The following is a 19458-nucleotide window of genomic DNA, read 5'->3' on the forward strand; positions in this document are numbered from 1 at the left end:
ATTAGCCGGGTGTGGTGGTGGATGCCTGTAATCCCAGCTACTCTGGAGACTGAGGCACAAGAATCACTTGAACCCAGGAGGTGGAGGTTGCAGTGAGCTGAGGTGGCACCACTGCACTCCAGCCTGGGTGACGGAGACTCCATCTCAGAAAAAAAGAAAAAAAAAGAAACTAGAAGGATCCAGAGAATGGGGTAAGCTCAATATTAAAACAAATAAACTGTTAGAGAACTTCTTGTATTTCAGTCAAGAACTTAGGAATTAGTTAAATTAAAAACTAATGCTGAGCTGGGCACAGTGGCTCATACCTGTAATCCCAGCACTTTGAGAGGCCAAGGCATGAGGATCACTTGAGCCCAGGAGTTGGAGACCAGCCTGGGCAACATAGGGAGACCCCCATCTCTACAAAAAATACAAAAATTAGTCAAATCTGTGGTCCCAGCTACTCAGAAGGCTAGGTGGTATCATCGCTTGAGCCCAGGAGGTCAAGGCTGCAGTAAGCCGTGATATTGCCACTGCACTCCAGCCTGGGCGATAGAGTGAGACCCTGTCTCCAAACAAAAAATGCTGAAACTGTATTATTCCACTCGCATATCATTCTCAAAATGACAAAACTATAGAGATGAAGAGCAGATTACTGGTTGCCAGGGGACAAGGAGGGAGGGGGTGGGGACAAATACAAAGGAATAGCACAAGAGGGTTCCTTTGTGGTGATGGGTTTTGTATCTTGATTATGGTGGTGATTATCCAAATCTATACATGATATAAAACTGCACAGAACTACAAACAAACAAATAAATGCATGTAAAAAATGGTGAAAACTGAGTAAGGCCTGCAGGCCAGTTAACAATACTGTACCAATATCAACTTTTTGGTTTTGATTTTGTGCTACAGTTATATAAGATGTCGTCATTAGGGGAAATTGAGTGAAGGGTACACAAGATTTCATGTGCTATTTTTGCAACTTCCTCTATAATTATTTCAAAATAATTTCCAAGCCAGACATGGTGGCTCACACCTGTAATCCCAGCACTTTGGGAGGGAGGGAGGCGGATCACTTGAGGTCAGGAGTTTGAGACCAGCCTGGCCAATATGACAAAAACCCATCTCTATTAAAATACAAAAATCAGGCCGGGCGCAGTGGCTCACGCCTGTAATTCCAGCACTTTGGGAGGCCGAGGTGGGAGGATCACGAGGTCAGGAGATCAAGACCATCCTGGCTAACACGGTGAAACCCCATCTCTACTAAAAATATGAAAATTAGCCGGGCGTGGTGGTGGGCACCTGTAGTCCCAGCTACTCAGGAGGCTGAGGCAGGAGAATGGTGTGAACCTGGGAGGCAGAGCTTGCAGTGAGCAGAGATTGTGCCACTGCACTCCAGCCTGGGCAACAGGGCAAGACTCTATCTCAAAAAAAAAAACACAAAAATCAGCTGGGCATGGTGGCACACGCCTGTAATCCCAGCTACTCAGGAGGCTGAGGCACAAGAATCGCTTGAACCCACAAGGCGGAGGCTGCAGTGAGCAGAGATAGCACCACCGCACTCCAGCCTGGGGGACAGAGGGAGACTCTGTCTCCAAAAAAAAAAATAATTAAAATTTTTTGTGCTTCTAAGGATACCATTAACAAAGTAAAATGATAATCCATGGAATCGATTATCCACTCCACTCCATGGAATAGATTAATCCACTGTACTTCAGCCTGGGCAACAGAGTGAGACTCTGTCTCAAAAAAAAAAAGAAAAGAAAAGAAAAGAAAAGAAATGTGGCTAGTATGACTGAGAAACTAAATTTTTTAAAGAAATTTAATTTAATTTAAAATGAAAGATTAATAATTTTAAAAATTTCCAAAATTTTGGAAGTTGAGAAATGTCCACATCCAGCCAAGATTTTAGCCCTTTAGCTCTTGTATGAGTGGAAGCTGAGGTTTTCTCCAGCTCCTTCCCTTTTTAACATCTTCCCTTCCATTTGAGATCAGTATTTTTCAACTCTCTCAAATCACACTTTTTGCACCTGTTGTCTCTAGCTTACAAGCAAACACTTCCAGAACACACACTTCAGGGCTAACTTCTCCCTCCACCTCATCTGGCAACAGAGGCTTGGAGCTTATGTCCCAGGGTCAGGCTTTTCCATCCCAACACACACACCGTGAGGACTTTTTCACTTCACTTGCCTCTCCAGCACTAGAATCCTTCTGCCTGCCTCTGAATTCTGGTTGTAGTCAAAGCTTGAACTATGGGAGTGGCTAGGAGGAAAAGAACATAAATGTGATGGAGGGAATTCAGTGGGGAAACAGCTTGACTGCTCTGGTCTTTGAGGATCCAAAAGAAACCCTTATACTTGAGAAGGACTAGGAGGTCACTCACCAAAGGGAGCCATTTAGACTGTCTTGAGGGCCCCTTTTCTTTGAGCACTGGCTTCAGGCCAACATTTGGAACTTAGCCACACCACCAACAACCCCCTCTCTTGAAGCCCAGCCAGATTTCCCAGTATGTGAAGCCTTCTCTACTCACTCTGTGTCCTGCCTCAGTCCTCATCCAACCCCTAACAACTCAGCAGCTTCCAGCCCTCTTTGGCCAAGCCAGTCAGTTTGGAGCTTGCTAATTAAAGCTAACTCTGAAAGAGACCTCAAAAGAAGAGGGAAATGAGTGATGAGTGTGGAGTTGCATTCATTCAGTCTAAGGGAAAATAATCTGAGTAGGAAATTGTTAAGGAGAGGTGAGCAGAGACTTCAAATTTCAAGAGTCATCCTCCAGATAGATATGTATGTGAATTGTGTCCATCTCTACCAAGGACAAGTGAAGCTGAGCTTCAACCGCAGCAGAAACTAAGGTTAAACAGAATAATAAAGGCCCAGAAAAAGAACAGATGAAGGATAACCCTAGAAAGATCAGATGGGGACGCTAGATACAGATACCCCATGTCCTCTGCTCAGCTCTAGGGCAAAGGAACAGCCAGTGTGCGGGAGAGGAGGGAGAGGTTAATGTCTGCAGAATCCTGGCAGTCTCTATACCGATTGTGAAAATGTCAAGCAGTTGTGCCAAGAAGGGTGAGGGTAATACAGGATGGGCCTGACACTCTCCCTGGGTCGGCCTAATCTTAACATTTAGACTCACCCTTGAAAGCCCCCCAACACCAACCCCCACATTAGCCCTCACCCTCTGTTTCACTTATCCCATGTCACCATTATCTTGACACTTCCAACCCATGTCCTTCTCTCCCAGGCCCCACAGCTCTGGAGGTGAGGCACCAGGCATTTCCAATCTGCCTCTATTTTGCTTGCTCACTGCAGTTGGAAGCTGGAGCCAGAGAGGGGGAAGGACTGCGCCAGGCTGCCCTGTGATGTTCTCACTCTTCCCGCTTCTATTGATTAGCCCTTCTCTGGAGCAGAGCCTCTTTCCAAACACTCCTCCCCTGCCAGGATTCCCTACAGCTCATGCCCAGCAAGCTAGAGGGGTGTAATGATTAGAGATACGGAGATTCCCGGAAAAGTGCTCTGGGTCTACCCTCCTGGGGTCTCAACTATGGTGTATGCAGTATACAGTGGTAATACTCAGGCTCTGGAGTCAGATAGCCTGGATTTGTATCCTAGCTCTACTATGAATGAACTCTATTACTTAACTGCCTTGTACCTCAGATTCTTCATCTGCAAATTCGAGATACTCATAATAATATTTCACAGAACTGTTCTAGGGATGAAATGAATTAATACATGGAAAGTGCTTGACCTGTGATGAGTCCTCAGGAAATGTTTAAAAAGAAGGCACAGTACACATACAATTTAGACGCATACACACAGTATCTCACGTTTTTATTAGAATTTTTATTTTGGCACTTAAAATGTTTTGCTTTATCTACCACTTAAGCATTTCATGTGCTTCTCCTCACTAATCCTTTGACAGTTGCACCTCTCCCAGGATTTGGGATGCTATTCTGCAAATAGCTGAATGAATCATTCATTGATCAGTAATTCTCAAATCTTACTCAGAAAATTCAAGAATGTTTTCTTCTAACTCAATCAGCACCCATTTCTCTCCACCCCACCCCCCCGCAAGTAAATATAATGAAGTCAACTTCAACTATGCCAATGAATCACAAAATGAGAGAATGCCAAAGTTGGAAATAGTTTTAGATATGGTTTAGCCCAGTGAGTCTCAACCCCGGATACACATTAGAATCACCAGAACAGCCTTTAAAATATACTGACGAGACCGGGCGTGGTAGCTCACACCTGTAATCCCAGCACTTTGGGAGGCTGAGGCAGGCGGATTACCTGAGGTCAGGAGTTCGAGACCAGTCTGACCAACGTGGTGAAACCCAGTCTCTACTAAAAATACAAAAATTAGCCAGGCGTGGTGGCACACGCCTGTAATCCCAGCTACTCAGGAGGCTGAGGCAGGAGAATCGCTTGAACCCGGGAGGCGGAGGTTGCAGTCAGCTGAGATCATGCCACTGCACTCCAGCCTAGGGGACAGAGCAAGACTCTGTCTAAATAATAATAATAATTATTATTATACACACACACACACACACACACAGTGATGTTTGGTCTCCACTCCTTAGATTCTATTTAATTAGTCTGGAATCAAGACTTTTTTTTTTTTTGAGACAGAGTCCCACTCTGTCACCCAGGCTGGAGTGCAGTGGTGTGATCTCCGCTCACTGAAACCTCCGCCTCCCAGGTTTAAGTGATTCTCCCGATTCTCCTGCCTCAGCCTCCTGAGTAGCTGGGATTACAGGCGCGCATCACCACGCCTGGCAAATTTTTGTATTTTTGTATCTTTAGCAGAGACAGGGTTTCACCGTGTTGTTCAGCCTGGTCTGGAACTCCTGACCTCGTGATACACCCGCCTCGGCCCCCCAAAGTGCTGGGATTACAGGCGTGAACCACCGCGCCCGGCTAATCAAGGCATTTTTATAAACCTTGTGATTTTTGTGATTCTAATGTTTAGATTCTAATGCTTAGCCAGGATTGAGAACCACCGATTTAATTCAATCCCTTCTCCTAGTTTTACTAAAGAGAAAACTAGAACCCAGAGTGGTAAGCAACTTGCCCAAAGTCACCCAACATGTTAGTGCAAAGTGCACCGAGAGAGATTGTACCAGTAGCAAGAATAGGCTGATGATGTTTATATTTGTTCTCGTTGGAGTTAATCCCGGAAGCATTTCTTTTTAGTTCACAGAGGCCTTATATAAATTACTTTTTACTTTGGCACAGCACTTAAGCTTCTGCTAAGACTGAAATGGGTTCGCATTCCTGACCACAAAAGGACAGAGATGAAATTCTACATTCACACCGCCCGCCAAGTTAGCCAAGCTCCCTAGGAGGCTGTCTGAAGTGCCTAAAATGCTTCTCTACAATGATCACCCAGAGTTGAGAGACTTCAGTGGGGTAGTGAGAAGAAAGAGGGTTGGGAGAGACAGGAAAGCATTCTCTCCCTGAGGGAAGGAACTGGGAATCAACTGAGAACCAGCTAGCACTGCCAGGAGGTAAGGAGAGGGAAGGAGAATAATTTAAATGAGCACAGGGCGCTTCTGCTCCCTCAACAACCAAACGGTGATAGACGGCCTGGCACCACCAGCCCTCGAAGCCTGAGAGCCACAGAAAATGTTAAAAACTGGCTTGGCAATATGAGTATTAAAAAATACTTCTTCCAACACTCACCAAAAAGTAAGCTCCCAATAAAGAAAAGAGTTCACCTGCCCTCCGCAATCCTCTACCTCCCTTCTCCGCCAAGATTTTCACCCAACGTCTCAAAAGAGGGCGGTTCCCAACCTCACGTGACACAGTGGCCACGTGACATGGCCCCGGGGAGCCGAGGTGAGCGTTCCAGCTTCCGGAGCCGGAGGGGGCCCGACGTACCCAGCCCCCAGCCCGATGTGACCATGCTGTCCCGCCTCCTAAAAGAACACCAGGCCAAGCAGAATGAACGAAAGGAGCTACAGGGTGAGCCAAATATCCTGTCGGCCGTTTTCTTTCCGGCCGCGGCCTAGCTTCAGCCCGGAGCCTGGATCTCGAGTGACTACCCATATCCAGGGAAGGACGCTAGCTAGCGGGCAACGGGCATGGGGGAGAGGGAATTTCAGGGCGGCTTTTTTTTGAAACTCCTTTCCCTTGCCAACTGGCTGTGGTCCCTTGGGCAATACTCCGGTCCCCTCGGCAACGCCCCTAACCCCCGACCTGCCGCACCTCAGCCCCGCCCCTGCCCCGGAGCGCCCTGCTTATTGGCCGTGGGAGCCTCTCGTCCTGGCGGTAGGAAGGAGCGACTGTAGGGAGGAGGGTGTGGGGAACCCTCCAGAGATGGGCTTCTTGGAGGCCTGAAACCCCCGGAACGGAGGTGGGGCATTTGTTTCCTGAGTCCGGGCTGGAATCTCGGAGTTACCGATTCTTCGGCCAAGATAGTGGAGAAAGAGTGTCTGGGAGTCGGGAGTCCTGGGCGCTGCCGCTGACTTCCTGGCGTCCCTGAGTGAGTCCGTTTCCCTCCCAGGGTACCAGTTTCCTCATCTCTAAAATGAAAGAGGTTGCGCTATGTTTTGCAAGGTCCCTTTCAGCTCTGGCGTTCAGAGATTAGTTAAGAAATTTCGGCAACTAGCAAAATAGTAATGGGTGGGTAAGGAACCTTTAACACTACCCCTCAAAAACCCAAGTCTCCCCTCCAATTCCTTTTCCCCCTCTCCCCAGAGAAGAGGAGGCGAGAGGCTATCACTGCAGCGACCTGCCTGACAGAAGCTTTGGTGGATCACCTCAATGTGGGGTATGAACCTCTTTCTCATCAACACCAGTTTCCTCCTTCCCCAACCCGCCCAAGTTTAGGCACTGGCCAGTCTGACCCTCAGACCGCTGTTGAAGTGGTGGGATGTTCCACTAATTCACCTATCCTACCCCTCCCCTCCCAGCTCTACATAGAGAAACTTGAGTCAACTCTGAGTCCTAGCACTGGGCAAGGGAGGAACAGCTGCAGTGGTTAGAGAAGCAGCCAGATTTCCTCTTCCCCACATTGACTTCCCTGGCATTACAACTTGATGCCATCTGCCCACCTCCCTTCACCCTTCCAAGTCCAGCTGTCATTTCAGCAGGAGGGAGAGCACCCTCCTTCATTGCAGCTTACCACCCTCTCCTTGCCTCCCACCCTCTGGCAAGGCTGGGGAGCAGCTGGCAGGAAAGAGATGGCACAGCTGGTGGTGGTGAGAGTAGAACCTGTTCCAGGAGCTATGGCAGAGCCAGGCTGTCTCTTACCTTCCTGCTGGGTCTCTGGGGACCACACCCTGCCCCAGCTCTAAATGAGAATGCCAGTAACAGTCAAAGACTTGGGAAAAAGCAAAGAACATTGTCTCTTGACCCTGAGTGACCCAGAAGCGTGCAGAGATTATGATTTGCTAGTCTGCCTGTTGGAAGAAAGGCAGTATGGTACCTTCCACCCCAGGTCAAGTAGAGCAGCTTGGTGTGAATCCAGAGACTGAGTCATCCAAGTGATCCATGCAGAGGCTGGGGTCATCTTCATTATTCATCATGGGGAAGGTTGAGAAAAGAAAGTTGTGGTTGGGGCCTCCGATCTCCCTTCTCTCCAGGCAGCTCTCTTTACTCAGTGTGAATATAGAAGCAGGTGGTCAATGGGGATAACCAGGAGTTCAGGAACTCTCAGGGGAGTCTGTTTCAGTTCCTACCCCACCCTTGACAGTGACCCAGCTGTCTCCCAAAAAGAAGGGACAGGGTCTGCCCTCCCACTTCCTCCCTCCCACATTGGTGCCTCCTGGGCTCTGCTGTGCCCATCATTAGTGAGATTGGCCCAGGCTTCTCCCTCTTCTTTTCCTTTGCTAGAGGCCACCCCATTTTCAGCTTAGAGGGCAGCTAAGCCAAAGCCAGATTAGAAAGGGTTTTGTGTTGCTGCCCACAGCTCCCCTCATTCCCAGGAAAGGAAAACAAAGGCTTAGTCTATCTTGGCCCCTGTCAGGTGTCCTGCCCACTCCCTCAGCCCTCACCAACCCCTTCCCCGCTCTAGCCCCCACACATTCCAGTGGGTAGGGGCACCGGATGTGGAATCTCCTGGCTGACTAGAGCTTTGGGGTGGGAAGTGAAAAATTCAGCAGCCAATAAAGGAGAACAATTATTGCGGGGGTGGAGGAGGGCAAAAAACATTGGCAGAAGGTTGGGGACACCAACCCCATGGTAGTAATGGTAACCACAGCCCATACCTTGATTGAAAAGAAAAACTAGTGTCTAAGACAGAAGGGAGGGAGCGTGTGTGTGTGTGTGTGTGTGTGTGTGTTCCTTGATCTGTGTGGGCGAAGGCTTGGAAGAGCAACTGAGAGCTGAGGAGAAACCCCTGGGATATCCTCTTTTGACCCAGAGTTTCTGGGGAGGGGTTTGCGCTCCCATCCTACCCCAGCTTCAGGGAGGGGCCAATTTCCCTCTCCAACTTCTTGCATAGATCCCTGGGCTTCCAATCACTGCCAGATGTGTCCCTCCTGCTGGATTTTCCCAGTTTTTCCATGCCCCTTTTTTCCTCCCAGCTTTTTCCTCAGGGATATCACTCTAGGTTTTCCCTCCCTTCCCCCACTCAGCTGCAGGAACTCCTTTTTGGGGGTTGGAGCTGGTATGTTTCTAGTCAGCTCCGAGCTTGGCTCTCCTGGGAATCCTGGGAGTGAGAGGAAGGAGCTGGGTTTATTTGCATGTACTGGTAGTCATTTGCATCACATCCAAAAATGGCCAAAATTATGAGCCCTGATTCTTGGCTGAACTCCCACTGCTGCAATGGAATATTAGTCCTGGAGACCACCCCCAACTAGCCGGGTGAGCTCATCTCCTCCCTCCTCCAACCCCCCAGTGTGGCCCAGGCCTACATGAACCAGAGAAAGCTGGACCATGAGGTGAAGACCCTACAGGTCCAGGCTGCCCAATTTGCCAAGCAGACAGGCCAGTGGATCGGAATGGTGGAGAACTTCAACCAGGCACTCAAGGTGGGCCATACTCCCTACCTCACCACCCCAATCCTGGGTCTCCATTGGCTGCCTCCAGTCAGTTTACCTCAGGTTTAGGTCAAGGAGGAAGTAGGGTGGTCCCAGAAACCCCATCTATAGCCCCAGTGTCAGAAAAGGTAGAGAGAGAAAGAAAAGCAGTTGGTGAGTCCAAGTAAAGCCTTTTCCAGGAGATGAATAAAACGTATTCCCCAGACTGGAAGCCATACTCTACCCATTCTGATTCCTGGGCTCCCACCTCCTCTCCCCCTTCCCAGGAAATTGGGGATGTGGAGAACTGGGCTCGGAGCATCGAGCTGGACATGCGCACCATTGCCACTGCACTGGAATATGTCTACAAAGGGCAACTGCAATCTGCCCCTTCCTAGCCCCTGTTCCCTCCCCCGACCCCATCCCTCCTACCTCACCCACAGGGGGAAGGAAGGAGGCTGACAAGCCTTGAATAAAACACAAGCCTCCATTTCTCTGTGGTGTGTTTCGAAGAGCTACTAGCTCCTGTGTTGGGGGTGGGAGTGGAAGGTTCAAAGATGGTTTCCCTGAGGGACAGGTATCTTTTGGGTAGAGGGTGGAACTAGCTTCCTCTTACTGTCCCAACTCTCTTCTCCTCCATGGCGTTTGTGCAGGTGTCTGTTAGGCAAGCAGAGGGTGGGAGTTCCCATCCCTCCTGAGAGAAGGTCCTAGTAGCCCTGCCCCAAGCTTCCTAATTCAGGACTTATTTCCTACAGAAGAGAAACAAGGCAAGGTACAGGCCTGGTCCCCAGCTCTGGCTCTCTGCCTCTCCACGTGCTCATGGCCTCTCCCAGGCTAACACTAAGCAGTGTCATGAGTCTGAGCCAGGTGGGAGATGAATTCCTGGGGGCGCTTCAGGGCTGAGAAGGGGGAGGGATGACAGGTCCAGTAACCGTTACCAACAGAGCAGTGCAGCTGCCATCCTTGACAGCTCCCTCCTCCTCCGAGACCATGACATAGATGGTCAGGAACCCAGGCTGAGAAAGACAGCCAAGGGGTGGGGGGAGCCTAGGCAAATCTGGCCTCTGCCAAGTCCTGGCTTCAGCCAGGCAAGCAAGCTCCAGCCTCCCTGGCTCCTCCTCCTCCCCAGCCCTATCCCCACCCTGTCACACATACACTTAATACGCCTGGCATCCAAGTCCACCCACTCCAGACTTTGGCCTTAGCAGTAGCTAGTGTGGGAGGCTGGGAAGACTGGGAGGAGTCTCTTAAACAAAAGCAAAAGAATCAGCTTTGGGTGCTGTAGTACCTGCCAGCTTTCCCCTCAGGAGGTAAGTAGATACTGGGAGCTGGGGGAACTATGAGAAGACTAGCTAGATATTACATGTATTGCCAACTCAACTTTCAGCTTTTAACATGCTTCCTCACACATTGTCCCCTTTGATCCTCCACAACTCTGTGGTGGAGCTGGTGGGTCTTAGCCCCACTTCGTAGGTGAGAAAATAGGTTGAGAGAGACAGTGAGATGCTCAGCATCACACAGCAAATCTGAGGCCACCAGGACTAAATGCAGGGTTCTTGGCCCTATACATCATTCCAAACACAAGGCCCAGGTTGCATATAGAAGGTTCAGTGTCCCTGGTTTAGTAGGAGAGAAAGTGTGAGGCAAGCAAGAAGATGCCTCTGCTCCATACAACGGGTCTGTACACAGGACCTGGCTCATGTGGCTTTAGTTAAATTAGCCACAAATACAGGGTCTGCCCACATCTTTGCTTTGCACAGATGAGCCATAGTTGGCCAATTATCTACCAACCAGATAATTTCTCAATATGCTCACACCAGATGCTTCCAGCTAGGGAAGGTATTAGGGGAAACGGCTTGAGGGCTGCAGTAAACTGGACAAGTTTTTCTGCCCAGCCTAGGCTGCCACCTGTAGGTCACTTGGGCTCCAGCTATGTGGCTGCCTCTGCTGCTGGGTGCCATACTCTGGGCAGTGCTGTGGTTGCTCAGGGACCGGCAGAGCCTGCCCGCCAGCGATGCCTTTGTCTTCATCACCGGCTGTGACTCAGGCTTTGGGCGCCTTCTGGCACTGCAGCTGGACCAGAGAGGCTTCCGAGTCCTGGCCAGCTGCCTGACCCCCTCTGGGGCCGAGGACCTGCAGCGGGTGGCCTCCTCCCGCCTCCACACTACCCTGCTGGATATCACTGATCCCCAGAGCGTCCAGCAGGCAGCCAAGTGGGTGGAGACGCATGTTAAGGAAGCAGGTAAGTATGGTAGACCACCAGGAATATGGTGTGGGGTGTCCTGATCCCCACAGTGACCCCAGGAGTCACCTGCAAGGGCTGTGGTAAGCTAAAGGGACTATTTGAGGAGGAGCAGTTTTCAGATGCTCCCAGGAAGAGGGGGCTGTGGGAGTGCCTTACCTACCCCCAGCATCCTTCTCATCTCCCCACAGGGCTTTTTGGTCTGGTGAATAATGCTGGTGTGGCTGGTATCATCGGACCCACACCATGGCTGACCCGGGATGATTTCCAGCGGGTGCTGAATGTGAACACAATGGGTCCCATCGGGGTCACCCTTGCCCTGCTGCCTCTGCTGCAGCAAGCCCGGGGCCGGGTGATCAACATCACCAGCGTCCTGGGTCGCCTGGCAGCCAATGGTGGGGGCTACTGTGTCTCCAAATTTGGCCTGGAGGCCTTCTCTGACAGTCTGAGGTGAGGGGTACAGGGCTCTGGGTTCCAGGACTAAGAGCAGCCCACTCAACAAACATGGGCCAGCAGAGATGGTTAAGGTACAGCACATTGGAATAGTTAAGAAAAGACAGTTTAAGGCTAGACTTCATGAGTTCAAACCCCACCCTTATGTAAGCTTTGTGACCATAAGTAGATTACTTCTCTTTACCCATTTTTAACGCATTTGTTTTTTGTTTTTTGTGATGGAGTCTCGCTCTGTCGCCAGGCTGGAGTGCAGTGGCGCGATCTTGGCTCACCACAACCTCCGCCTCCCGGTTTCAAGCGATTCTCCTGCCTCAGCCTCCCAAGTAGCTGGGGCTACAGGCACGTGCCACCATGCCTGGCTAATTTTTGTATTTTTAGTAGAGATGGGGTTTCACTATGTTGGCCAGGTTGGTCTCTAACTCCTGACCTCGTGATCTGCCCGCCTCGGCCTCCCAAAGTGCTGGGATTACAGATGTGAGCCACCACACCCGGCCTTGCCTCTCTCTCATCTTTAAACAATAAGGTTCAAAGTTCCATGGGAGCATGAAGGAGACATGATGAGGACAACAGGGGAGCAGGGCCTGAGTTCTTTTTGTTTGGTTTTTGTTTTTTTGTTTGTTTGAGAGTTTTCCTCTTGTTGCCTAGGCTGGAGTGCAATGGCAAGATCTCAGCTCACTGCAACCCCTGCCTCTCAGGTTCATGCAATTGTCCTGCCTTAGCCTCCCAATTAGCTGGGATTACAGGCACCCGCCACTACTCCCAGCTAATTTTTTTGTATTTTTAGTAGAGATGGGGTTACACCATGTTGGCCAGGCTGCTTTCGAACTCCTGACCTCAGGTGATCCACCTGCGTGAGCCACCACACACAGCCCAAGGCCTGAGTTCTTAGCAGAAGTACAAGGCGCCTAAGCTTAGTCCACCTTCTAAGGAAGCCTGCCTTTGTCACCATCACTCAGCAAATAATCTCCTTTTGTCCCTCTCAGCCTGAATTTTCCAGGCAGCATCATGGAACACACGCTTCTTTTTTTAGTTTTGAGACGAGGCCTTGTTGTCATCCAGGATGGAGTGCAATGGCGCAGTCACAGCCCACTGCAGCTTCAAACTCCTAGGCTCAAGCAGCTCAAGCGATACTTACACCTCAGCCTCCTGAGTAGCTGAGACCACAGGCGCCTGCCAGCATGCCTGGCTAGTATTTTTTTTATAGATGGGGTCTTGCTGTGGTGACCAGACTTGTCTCAAACTCCCGGCCTCAAGTGATGCTTCCGCCTGGGCCTCCCAAAGTGTTGGGATTATAGGCGTGAGCCACTGCATACTGGAACACATACTTTATACTTGGATTTTTTCTCCCTTCCCCTCCTGCTCCTTACCTATACGTGGATTTCTACATCTGTGCCAGAGCAACGGGATGTATCCCCACTTTCCCCATCAGCTTACCCTCCAGCAAATATGAGACTATACCCTTCAATATCCAGCACTCAGGGCTCAACCCTGTGTTTCAGGAGCAAGGGAATGGGGTTCCTCTAGGTCAGGAATTGGCAAACTCAGTACTCAAGCCAGATCTGGCCAGCTGCCTACAAGCTAATAATGGTTTTTAGATTTTTAAATGGTTACATTGTAAACTGTTATATAAGTACCTGATAATATCATTAATTTTGTTTCTTGGCCTGCCGTGCTTAAAATATTAACTCTCTGGCCCTTTAAGAAAAAAATGTGCTGACCCCTGCTCTAGATCAAAGAAAACAAACCTCAAAAATACTTTCCTCCCTCTACCCCACTTGACCCTTGTCCCAGGGTAGTAGGCATCTCCATCAAAACTCTTGTCCCTGGTCTGTGGTAACTTTCTCAGCTCCCCAACCCATGTCCCTCAAAGTCCCCTCCCTATAGAGCAAGAACCCAGCAACTTCCCTCTGCCCCTCTTCTAGGCGGGATGTGGCTCATTTTGGGATACGAGTCTCCATCGTGGAGCCTGGCTTCTTCCGAACCCCTGTGACCAACCTGGAGAGTCTGGAGAAAACCCTGCAGGCCTGCTGGGCACGGCTACCTCCTGCCACACAGGCCCACTATGGGGGGGCCTTCCTCACCAAGTGTGAGTAGCCAAGCCCACACAGGGCACATGAAGGGAAACAAGAGTACCAGAAAGGCCAGTCCTGCAGAAGACTGCTGGGAGGTGGGTGGGGCACCCAGGGCAGGGTTGAGGGTGAATGGGATGCCACAAGAGTGCTCAGGCCATGTGGAACTTGCCCACTCCCCACACTGAGGAGGGGACTGAGGGTGACAAGCCCACGGCCCCAGAAGACAGTACCTAAGATGGGCTGGAGTGGGGAAGGGAAACTGATTGCAACCACCTATGGGGTGCAGACCTGAAAATGCAACAGCGCATCATGAACCTGATCTGTGACCCGGACCTAACCAAGGTGAGCCAATGCCTGGAGCATGCCCTGACTGCTCGACACCCCCGAACCCGCTACAGCCCGGGCTGGGATGCCAAGCTGCTCTGGCTGCCTGCCTCCTACCTGCCAGCCAGCCTGGTGGATGCTGTGCTCACCTGGATCCTTCCCAAGCCTGCCCAAGCGGTCTACTGAATCCAGCCTTCCAGCAAGAGATTGTTTTTCAAGGGCAAGGACTTTATTTCTGCCCCCACCCTGGTACTGCCTGGTGCCTGCCACAAAATAAGCACTAACAAAAGTGTATTGTTTAAAAAATAAAAGAAGGTGGGCAGAAATGAATGTGCCCAGTGGAAGGCTGACCCCATTTAAGTGCCAACTACGCCAAACCGACATGCTCACGGTCTGTGGCCCGTTTAGTGCCTGCAAAACAGCTAGCACCCACAGTGGGGCGCCAAGGAACTGCCTCACATCTACAGCTGCACCTCGAGGAGTGGCCATCAGAGGGCACTTTGATATGTTTCCCTTATTTTCTGAAGGGGAGTAAGGTTGCAATTCAGTGTCTGTACTGGGAATGGTCTTTATATTCCTTGGGGGAGAAGAGCAGGTGATGAAGAGGGGTCGGGGCCACGCTGGGTGGCTTCCATGGAAGAAAAGGCAATGTTCACGTAAATTCTCCTGCTAAGGACACTGGCCACACAGGTGTCAAGGCAACTTAACCACACTTTGAAAGGAGCTGCCGGGCGCGGTGGCCCACGCCTGTAATGCCAGCACTTTGAGAGGCTGAGGTGGGCAGATCACGAGGTCAGGAGATCGAGACCATCCTGGCCAACATGGTGGAACCCCGTCTCTACTAAAAATACAAAAAATTAGCCGGGCGTGGTGGCAGGCGCCTGTAGTCCCAGCTACTGGGAGGCTGAGGCAGGAGAATGGCATGAACCCTGGAGGCAGAGCTTGCAGTGAGCCGAGATGCACCACTGCACTGCAGCCTGGGCGACAAAGCAAGACTCCGTCTCAAAAAAAAAAAAAGGAGCTGGATCCCTTGAGGATTGACCAGGAAGGGAGGTGCTGGGCCCTTAGCGGTGCACAGGCGGCCAGGAAGATGTCCAAGGCAGATGTGGGCTGGGCTCTCCCAGGTGGGACCTTTCTGGGGAGCTGCTTTGACTTACGCAGCAGATGGCTTCATGAATGTTCATAGTGAGCCTGGCAGCGTAAGACTAGGGGGCAGAAAGCACTACAGTCTCTGGATCCTCACTTCTCCCACCGCCTGTCCAACCAACACCTTCAGCAAAGTCGTCCTTTCCCAAACACCCCCCAGAATAGACCTTCTCGAAGTACACATGCAGTAAGGTCCCAGAGGACAGGCAACATGAGTAAGGAAAGGAAGGAATCAAGCATCACTCTAAGACAAACTCAGACCATTTCTCTTTTCGGTCTGAAAAAATAATCCGTTTAATTGAAAAACCTGGAGGATACTATTCCACTCCCCCAGATGAGGAGGCTGAGGAGACCAGACCCCTACATCACCTCGTAGCCACTTCTGATACTCTTCACGAGGCAGCAGGCAAAGACAATTCCCAAAACCTAGAAGGAAAGATGGGGATGGGGATGGAGAGGAGTCAGAAGGGCCAGCTACCCGAGACCCATGCAAGAGACTCCAAACACACACTCCCAGGTCAGTACCTCCTGCTCAGCACCCTCCTCCCCTCGGCCCCTATCCTCCAGGCACCCTAGATTGAGTCCCAGCCCTCTCTCAGGGTTATCTCTTACCTCAACAAAAGCAATTCCAAGAGCTGCTGCAGCCACCACCAGCACGTTTTTCCTCAGCCAGCCGCCAATCTTCTCCACACAGCCCTGAAGGGTGGCAGGCACAAAGGATAAAAGCACCATCAGAAACTTCCCACCCCAATCCCCTCCCCTGGTCCATCAGTCTCTTCCCTGCCCCGGTACCTTTCACCCCACCCTTACCATCTCCAGATCCCCTCCCCATCCCTGACGCTGTCCACCTCCATCCTGGGTCTCTTGCCTTCTAAAACATTTCCCAGGTTTCCCAAGTCCCATACACAGTTTCCTCCCTACCTCCTTATGGATCGCCTTCTCGTTGAAATTAATCCCACAGCCCACAGTGACATTAATGCAGCAGGAGTCAGGGACTCGGTTCTTCGACATGGAAGGGATTTTCTCCCAATCTGTGTAGTTAGCAGCCCCACAGCACTTAAACTGCGGGAGGGAAGAAATATGGAGAAGAAGGGTGTTAAGTGAACCTTCACCATCAATATGGAGATGAGAATTCTTTTTTTTTTTTTTTTTTGAGACAGACTTGCTCTGTTGCCCAGACTGGAGTGTGGTGGCTTGATCTCAGCTCACTGCAACCTCTGCCTCCTAGGTTCAAGCGATTCTCCTGCCTCACCCTCCTGAGCAGCTGGGATTACAGGCACTCACCACCACACCTGGCTAATTTTTGTATTTTTAGTAGAGACAGGGTTTCACCATGTTGGCCAGGCTAGTCTCAAACTTCTGACTTCAGGTGATCTGCCCACCTCGGCCTCCAAAAGTGCTGAGATTATAGGTGTGAGCCACCACACCCAGCCTTGGAGATGAGAATTCTCTATTCCCATCACCCCTGCTCCCAGCAACCCCACTCACATCTGCCTGCATCCTGTCCAGGATCGAAGCAGTGTGGTTGTTTTTCGGGTAATTCTCCATCTGCTGCCGGAAGTTGTTATTAAACTCTGACATCACCTGAGGGTACGGAGGAGCACTGCTGCCGTCAGAATTCAAGCACCTGGGTCCCAGCCCAGACCAGGCTGAGGCAGGCCCTTCCCGTTATTCCCTGCTTACCTTATCTCTAAACACATAGCCAGCAATGGCTGCAGCCACCTCCACCAACATGGTAAGAGACAGAAAGATGGCAAACTGTAGGAGCAAAGGACAGGAGTCAGGTTTGGAGTCTATGCATTACAGGGGCCCGTCCTGGCACAGCCGGTCCCTGGACACTCATAAAGGTCTTCCTTACCCACCCACCTCACCTCACCCACCTTCCTGAGCCCCAACCAAGTTGCTCTGGCAGTCCCAGACCACCTATGTTGGTCCTGCCTCCCACTCACCGTGATCATAAGACAATAGTTCTCCTTGCAGGCCCCGCAGCAGCCCACAAAGGCCACGAGGAAGAGGAAGACACCCACTGCGATGATGACCACAGGCAACAGAGAGCCAGGGGTAGCCCCCTGGATTATGGTCTGACTCAGGACAAGCTGTGCCCCGACACCCACAGCAATCAGTCCCACTGCACAGGCCTAAGAGGAAAGCAGGTGAGCATTAGGCCTGATCCACCACACAGTGGTCCTCCATGGTGGAGGGCAAGGGGTACACCTAGGACACAGACGTGACCCCATCCGGAGGAGAGATTCTCACACCTCCAGGGAACTTCTTTGGCTGTAGGGAAGGGGGATGACCCATCCTTGCCTGCCCCCACCTCCCTTGATACCCTCCCAGCTCTTCAATCAGGGACGTGACCAAATTCAAAGACCTCCCAGAAAGCCTTGACCCCAAGGCACGTATTTCTGACCTAGAATAATGCTTTCTAAGGGCCTCCAGGACTCCCAGTTCAATTCTCTCCCAGAACTGTTCCCTCACTATCCTCCAGTGCACACCCCATGCGCATCAGCTGTGACTAAGGTTCCTCTGGCCAGTTAAGCCAGGAGAAGAGAAGAGGAAAAGGGGGCAAGAGTGATGTGCCCCTCCCTAGACAAACAGTAGCCTCTCAAGCCAGGAGCCCAGGGCAGCAGCAAATTGACGTGGGCAGAGCCCTTCCTCACCCCCAAGCGCTGGGAGGACGGAAAGGGGGAGAGGGACTGGAGAGGGATGAGGGGGGTGGGGAGGAAGAGAGGGGAGAAGGGAGAGCGAAGGGAAGCCTCATGGCGATAGCATCAGGCGGTTGGCTGGTTGCCCCACTGCCCCATATCACAAGTGGTTGGGTCACCAGACAGGAAGGGCCAGGCAGGAGGGATGGGGGTAGGCGTTGCTGCACACCCAGGATGGCCATTCTCGGTGGAAACAAGCCTCAGGTGTCCAGGAAAACTGGAGGAGGGAGTGGCCGCGCTGTCTTTCCCTGGCTTTCTTTCCACATCTGGTCTCCAGCTGCCTTAATTCTTATTCCCTCAGCCCTCACCACTGTGGAGCCAGGTCTCCCCGCACCCTGCCGGCGCGCCCCCCAGGACCCCTCGCCACTCACGCAAAAGGCCAGCAGGAGGACGTAGAGCAAGAACTTCACACATTTCATTCCTCCTTCCACCGCCATGGCTGCCGGGCCTGGGGCAGAGACGAGGGCGGGGGGATTAAAACTGGCCGAAGGGGGACCTCGGTTTCCGGGCTCCCGGCCGGCCCTCGAGGGCTTCCCTACACGGCCCCGATTCCCGGCCCCTCCCACCCGGAAACCCGCGGTCGGAACCACGTCTCCCAGCCCCCTCTCTACCCGCAGGAGAGGGGTGGGGGCGACGGCCAAGAAGCCCGGACCCCGCCCCGCCGCCTCTGGGGCGCAGGATAGATCCGAGGGCGTCGGCAGGGGCTCGAGCCTGACGCCGACCCTCGGCCCTTCAGTCTCCGGGCGTCAAACACCCTCTCCCCACCCAACACCCAGCCGGGAGAAACGGTCTTCAGCCCTACCCCGACCCCTGCCCCAGTCGCTTTCCCCTGGGCTCTGACCTCCCGCCCACCAAAAAAAAAAGTGCGGCCGGCACCCCCGCCACACCCTGCCCAGGCCCAGGGAAGTTCGAATCAAAGTTGTTCGAGGGCGGCTGGAGAGCGCCGGGCGAGTCTCCGCGGGCCTGGGGCGAGCCCTGGAGGAAGGGACCGCCGGTGGTCTCTCCCAGCCGGCGCCGAAGTCCGCCGGGGCCCCGCGGCCTCACCTGGGCTCCCCAAGGCTGCGCGCTCCTCTCCCGCCGCGGCTCCGGGGCTCTCTAGCTGCGCCCCCCAGCTCCCGCCCCGCCTGCCGCGCGGCCCCGCCCCGGGCTCCAGCCACGGTCCCCTCCCCCGCCCAGTGGCCGCCGGCCTCCCTCATGTGACGCGGGAACAGCTGCGGCCTGAGTCACTGGGCCCGGCGCAGGGTGGGCCGAGCCCCCCGCCCGGCCAGGGCCACGTGGCCCCTACCCGGAAGAAGGCGCCCACCCCCGCAAACGGAGAGCCGCAAGGGCAAGACCTCGGGGCGCCTGGGGCCCCCCTCTGGCGCCCCGCCTCCGTGCCAGCTCGGGGTAGGAGAGCAGGGCGGAGCGCAGCCTGGGTTACTCTGGTTAAGAGAAGCGGACGAGGTGGATGAGAGTTATCCTCTGAGCGCCGGGGCGGAGAGCTGAGGCCGGGTGACAAGGTGGTCTGAGAGAGGTTTCCCCATCCTTCTCCAGTAGCCCAGCTCTGTCCTCTGGCTCCAACTTTGTGCAAGCCC

General features: G+C 52.5%; 3 protein-coding genes across 5 annotated transcripts; 2 read left to right on the top strand and 1 right to left on the bottom strand.

The window, feature by feature from the left end:
- The first annotated feature begins 172 nt into the window (after window positions 1–172).
- On the top strand, window positions 173–9436 carry BLOC1S1 (biogenesis of lysosomal organelles complex 1 subunit 1). Its single transcript, XM_017853293.1, has 5 exons — window positions 173–191; window positions 5215–5943; window positions 6679–6751; window positions 8822–8954; window positions 9230–9436. The coding sequence occupies exons 2-5, from the start codon at window positions 5628–5630 to the stop codon at window positions 9338–9340; spliced, it is 633 nt and encodes a 210-aa protein (XP_017708782.1). The 5' UTR covers window positions 173–191; window positions 5215–5627; the 3' UTR covers window positions 9341–9436.
- A 97-nt stretch (window positions 9437–9533) lies between these two features.
- Window positions 9534–14414, top strand: RDH5 (retinol dehydrogenase 5). 3 transcript variants are annotated; one of them, XM_017853289.1, is made up of 5 exons: window positions 9534–10252; window positions 10838–11184; window positions 11376–11634; window positions 13560–13723; window positions 13996–14414. In XM_017853289.1, exons 2-5 carry the CDS (start codon window positions 10875–10877, stop codon window positions 14217–14219), a joined length of 957 nt encoding a protein of 318 aa, XP_017708778.1. In that variant the 5' UTR covers window positions 9534–10252; window positions 10838–10874; the 3' UTR covers window positions 14220–14414. The 3 variants fall into 3 exon arrangements, with proteins under 3 accessions (XP_017708778.1, XP_017708779.1, XP_017708780.1); XM_017853290.1 differs by having other exon boundaries at window positions 10843–11184; XM_017853291.1 differs by lacking the exons at window positions 9534–10252; window positions 10838–11184 and having other exon boundaries at window positions 11191–11634; window positions 14052–14383.
- A 1010-nt stretch (window positions 14415–15424) lies between these two features.
- On the bottom strand, window positions 15425–19187 carry CD63 (CD63 molecule). The gene is made up of 8 exons (XM_017853294.1): window positions 18929–19187; window positions 18256–18332; window positions 17129–17317; window positions 16863–16937; window positions 16668–16763; window positions 16101–16241; window positions 15792–15875; window positions 15425–15605 (listed from the first exon to the last, which is right to left on the bottom strand). Exons 2-8 carry the CDS (start codon window positions 18319–18321, stop codon window positions 15540–15542), a joined length of 717 nt encoding a protein of 238 aa, XP_017708783.1. The 5' UTR covers window positions 18322–18332; window positions 18929–19187; the 3' UTR covers window positions 15425–15539.
- Window positions 19188–19458: the final 271 nt, after the last annotated feature.

This window comes from Rhinopithecus bieti, unplaced genomic scaffold (genome assembly GCF_001698545.2).
Source record: "Rhinopithecus bieti isolate Rb0 unplaced genomic scaffold, ASM169854v2 scaffold_35950, whole genome shotgun sequence".
NCBI lineage: Eukaryota > Metazoa > Chordata > Mammalia > Primates > Cercopithecidae > Rhinopithecus > Rhinopithecus bieti.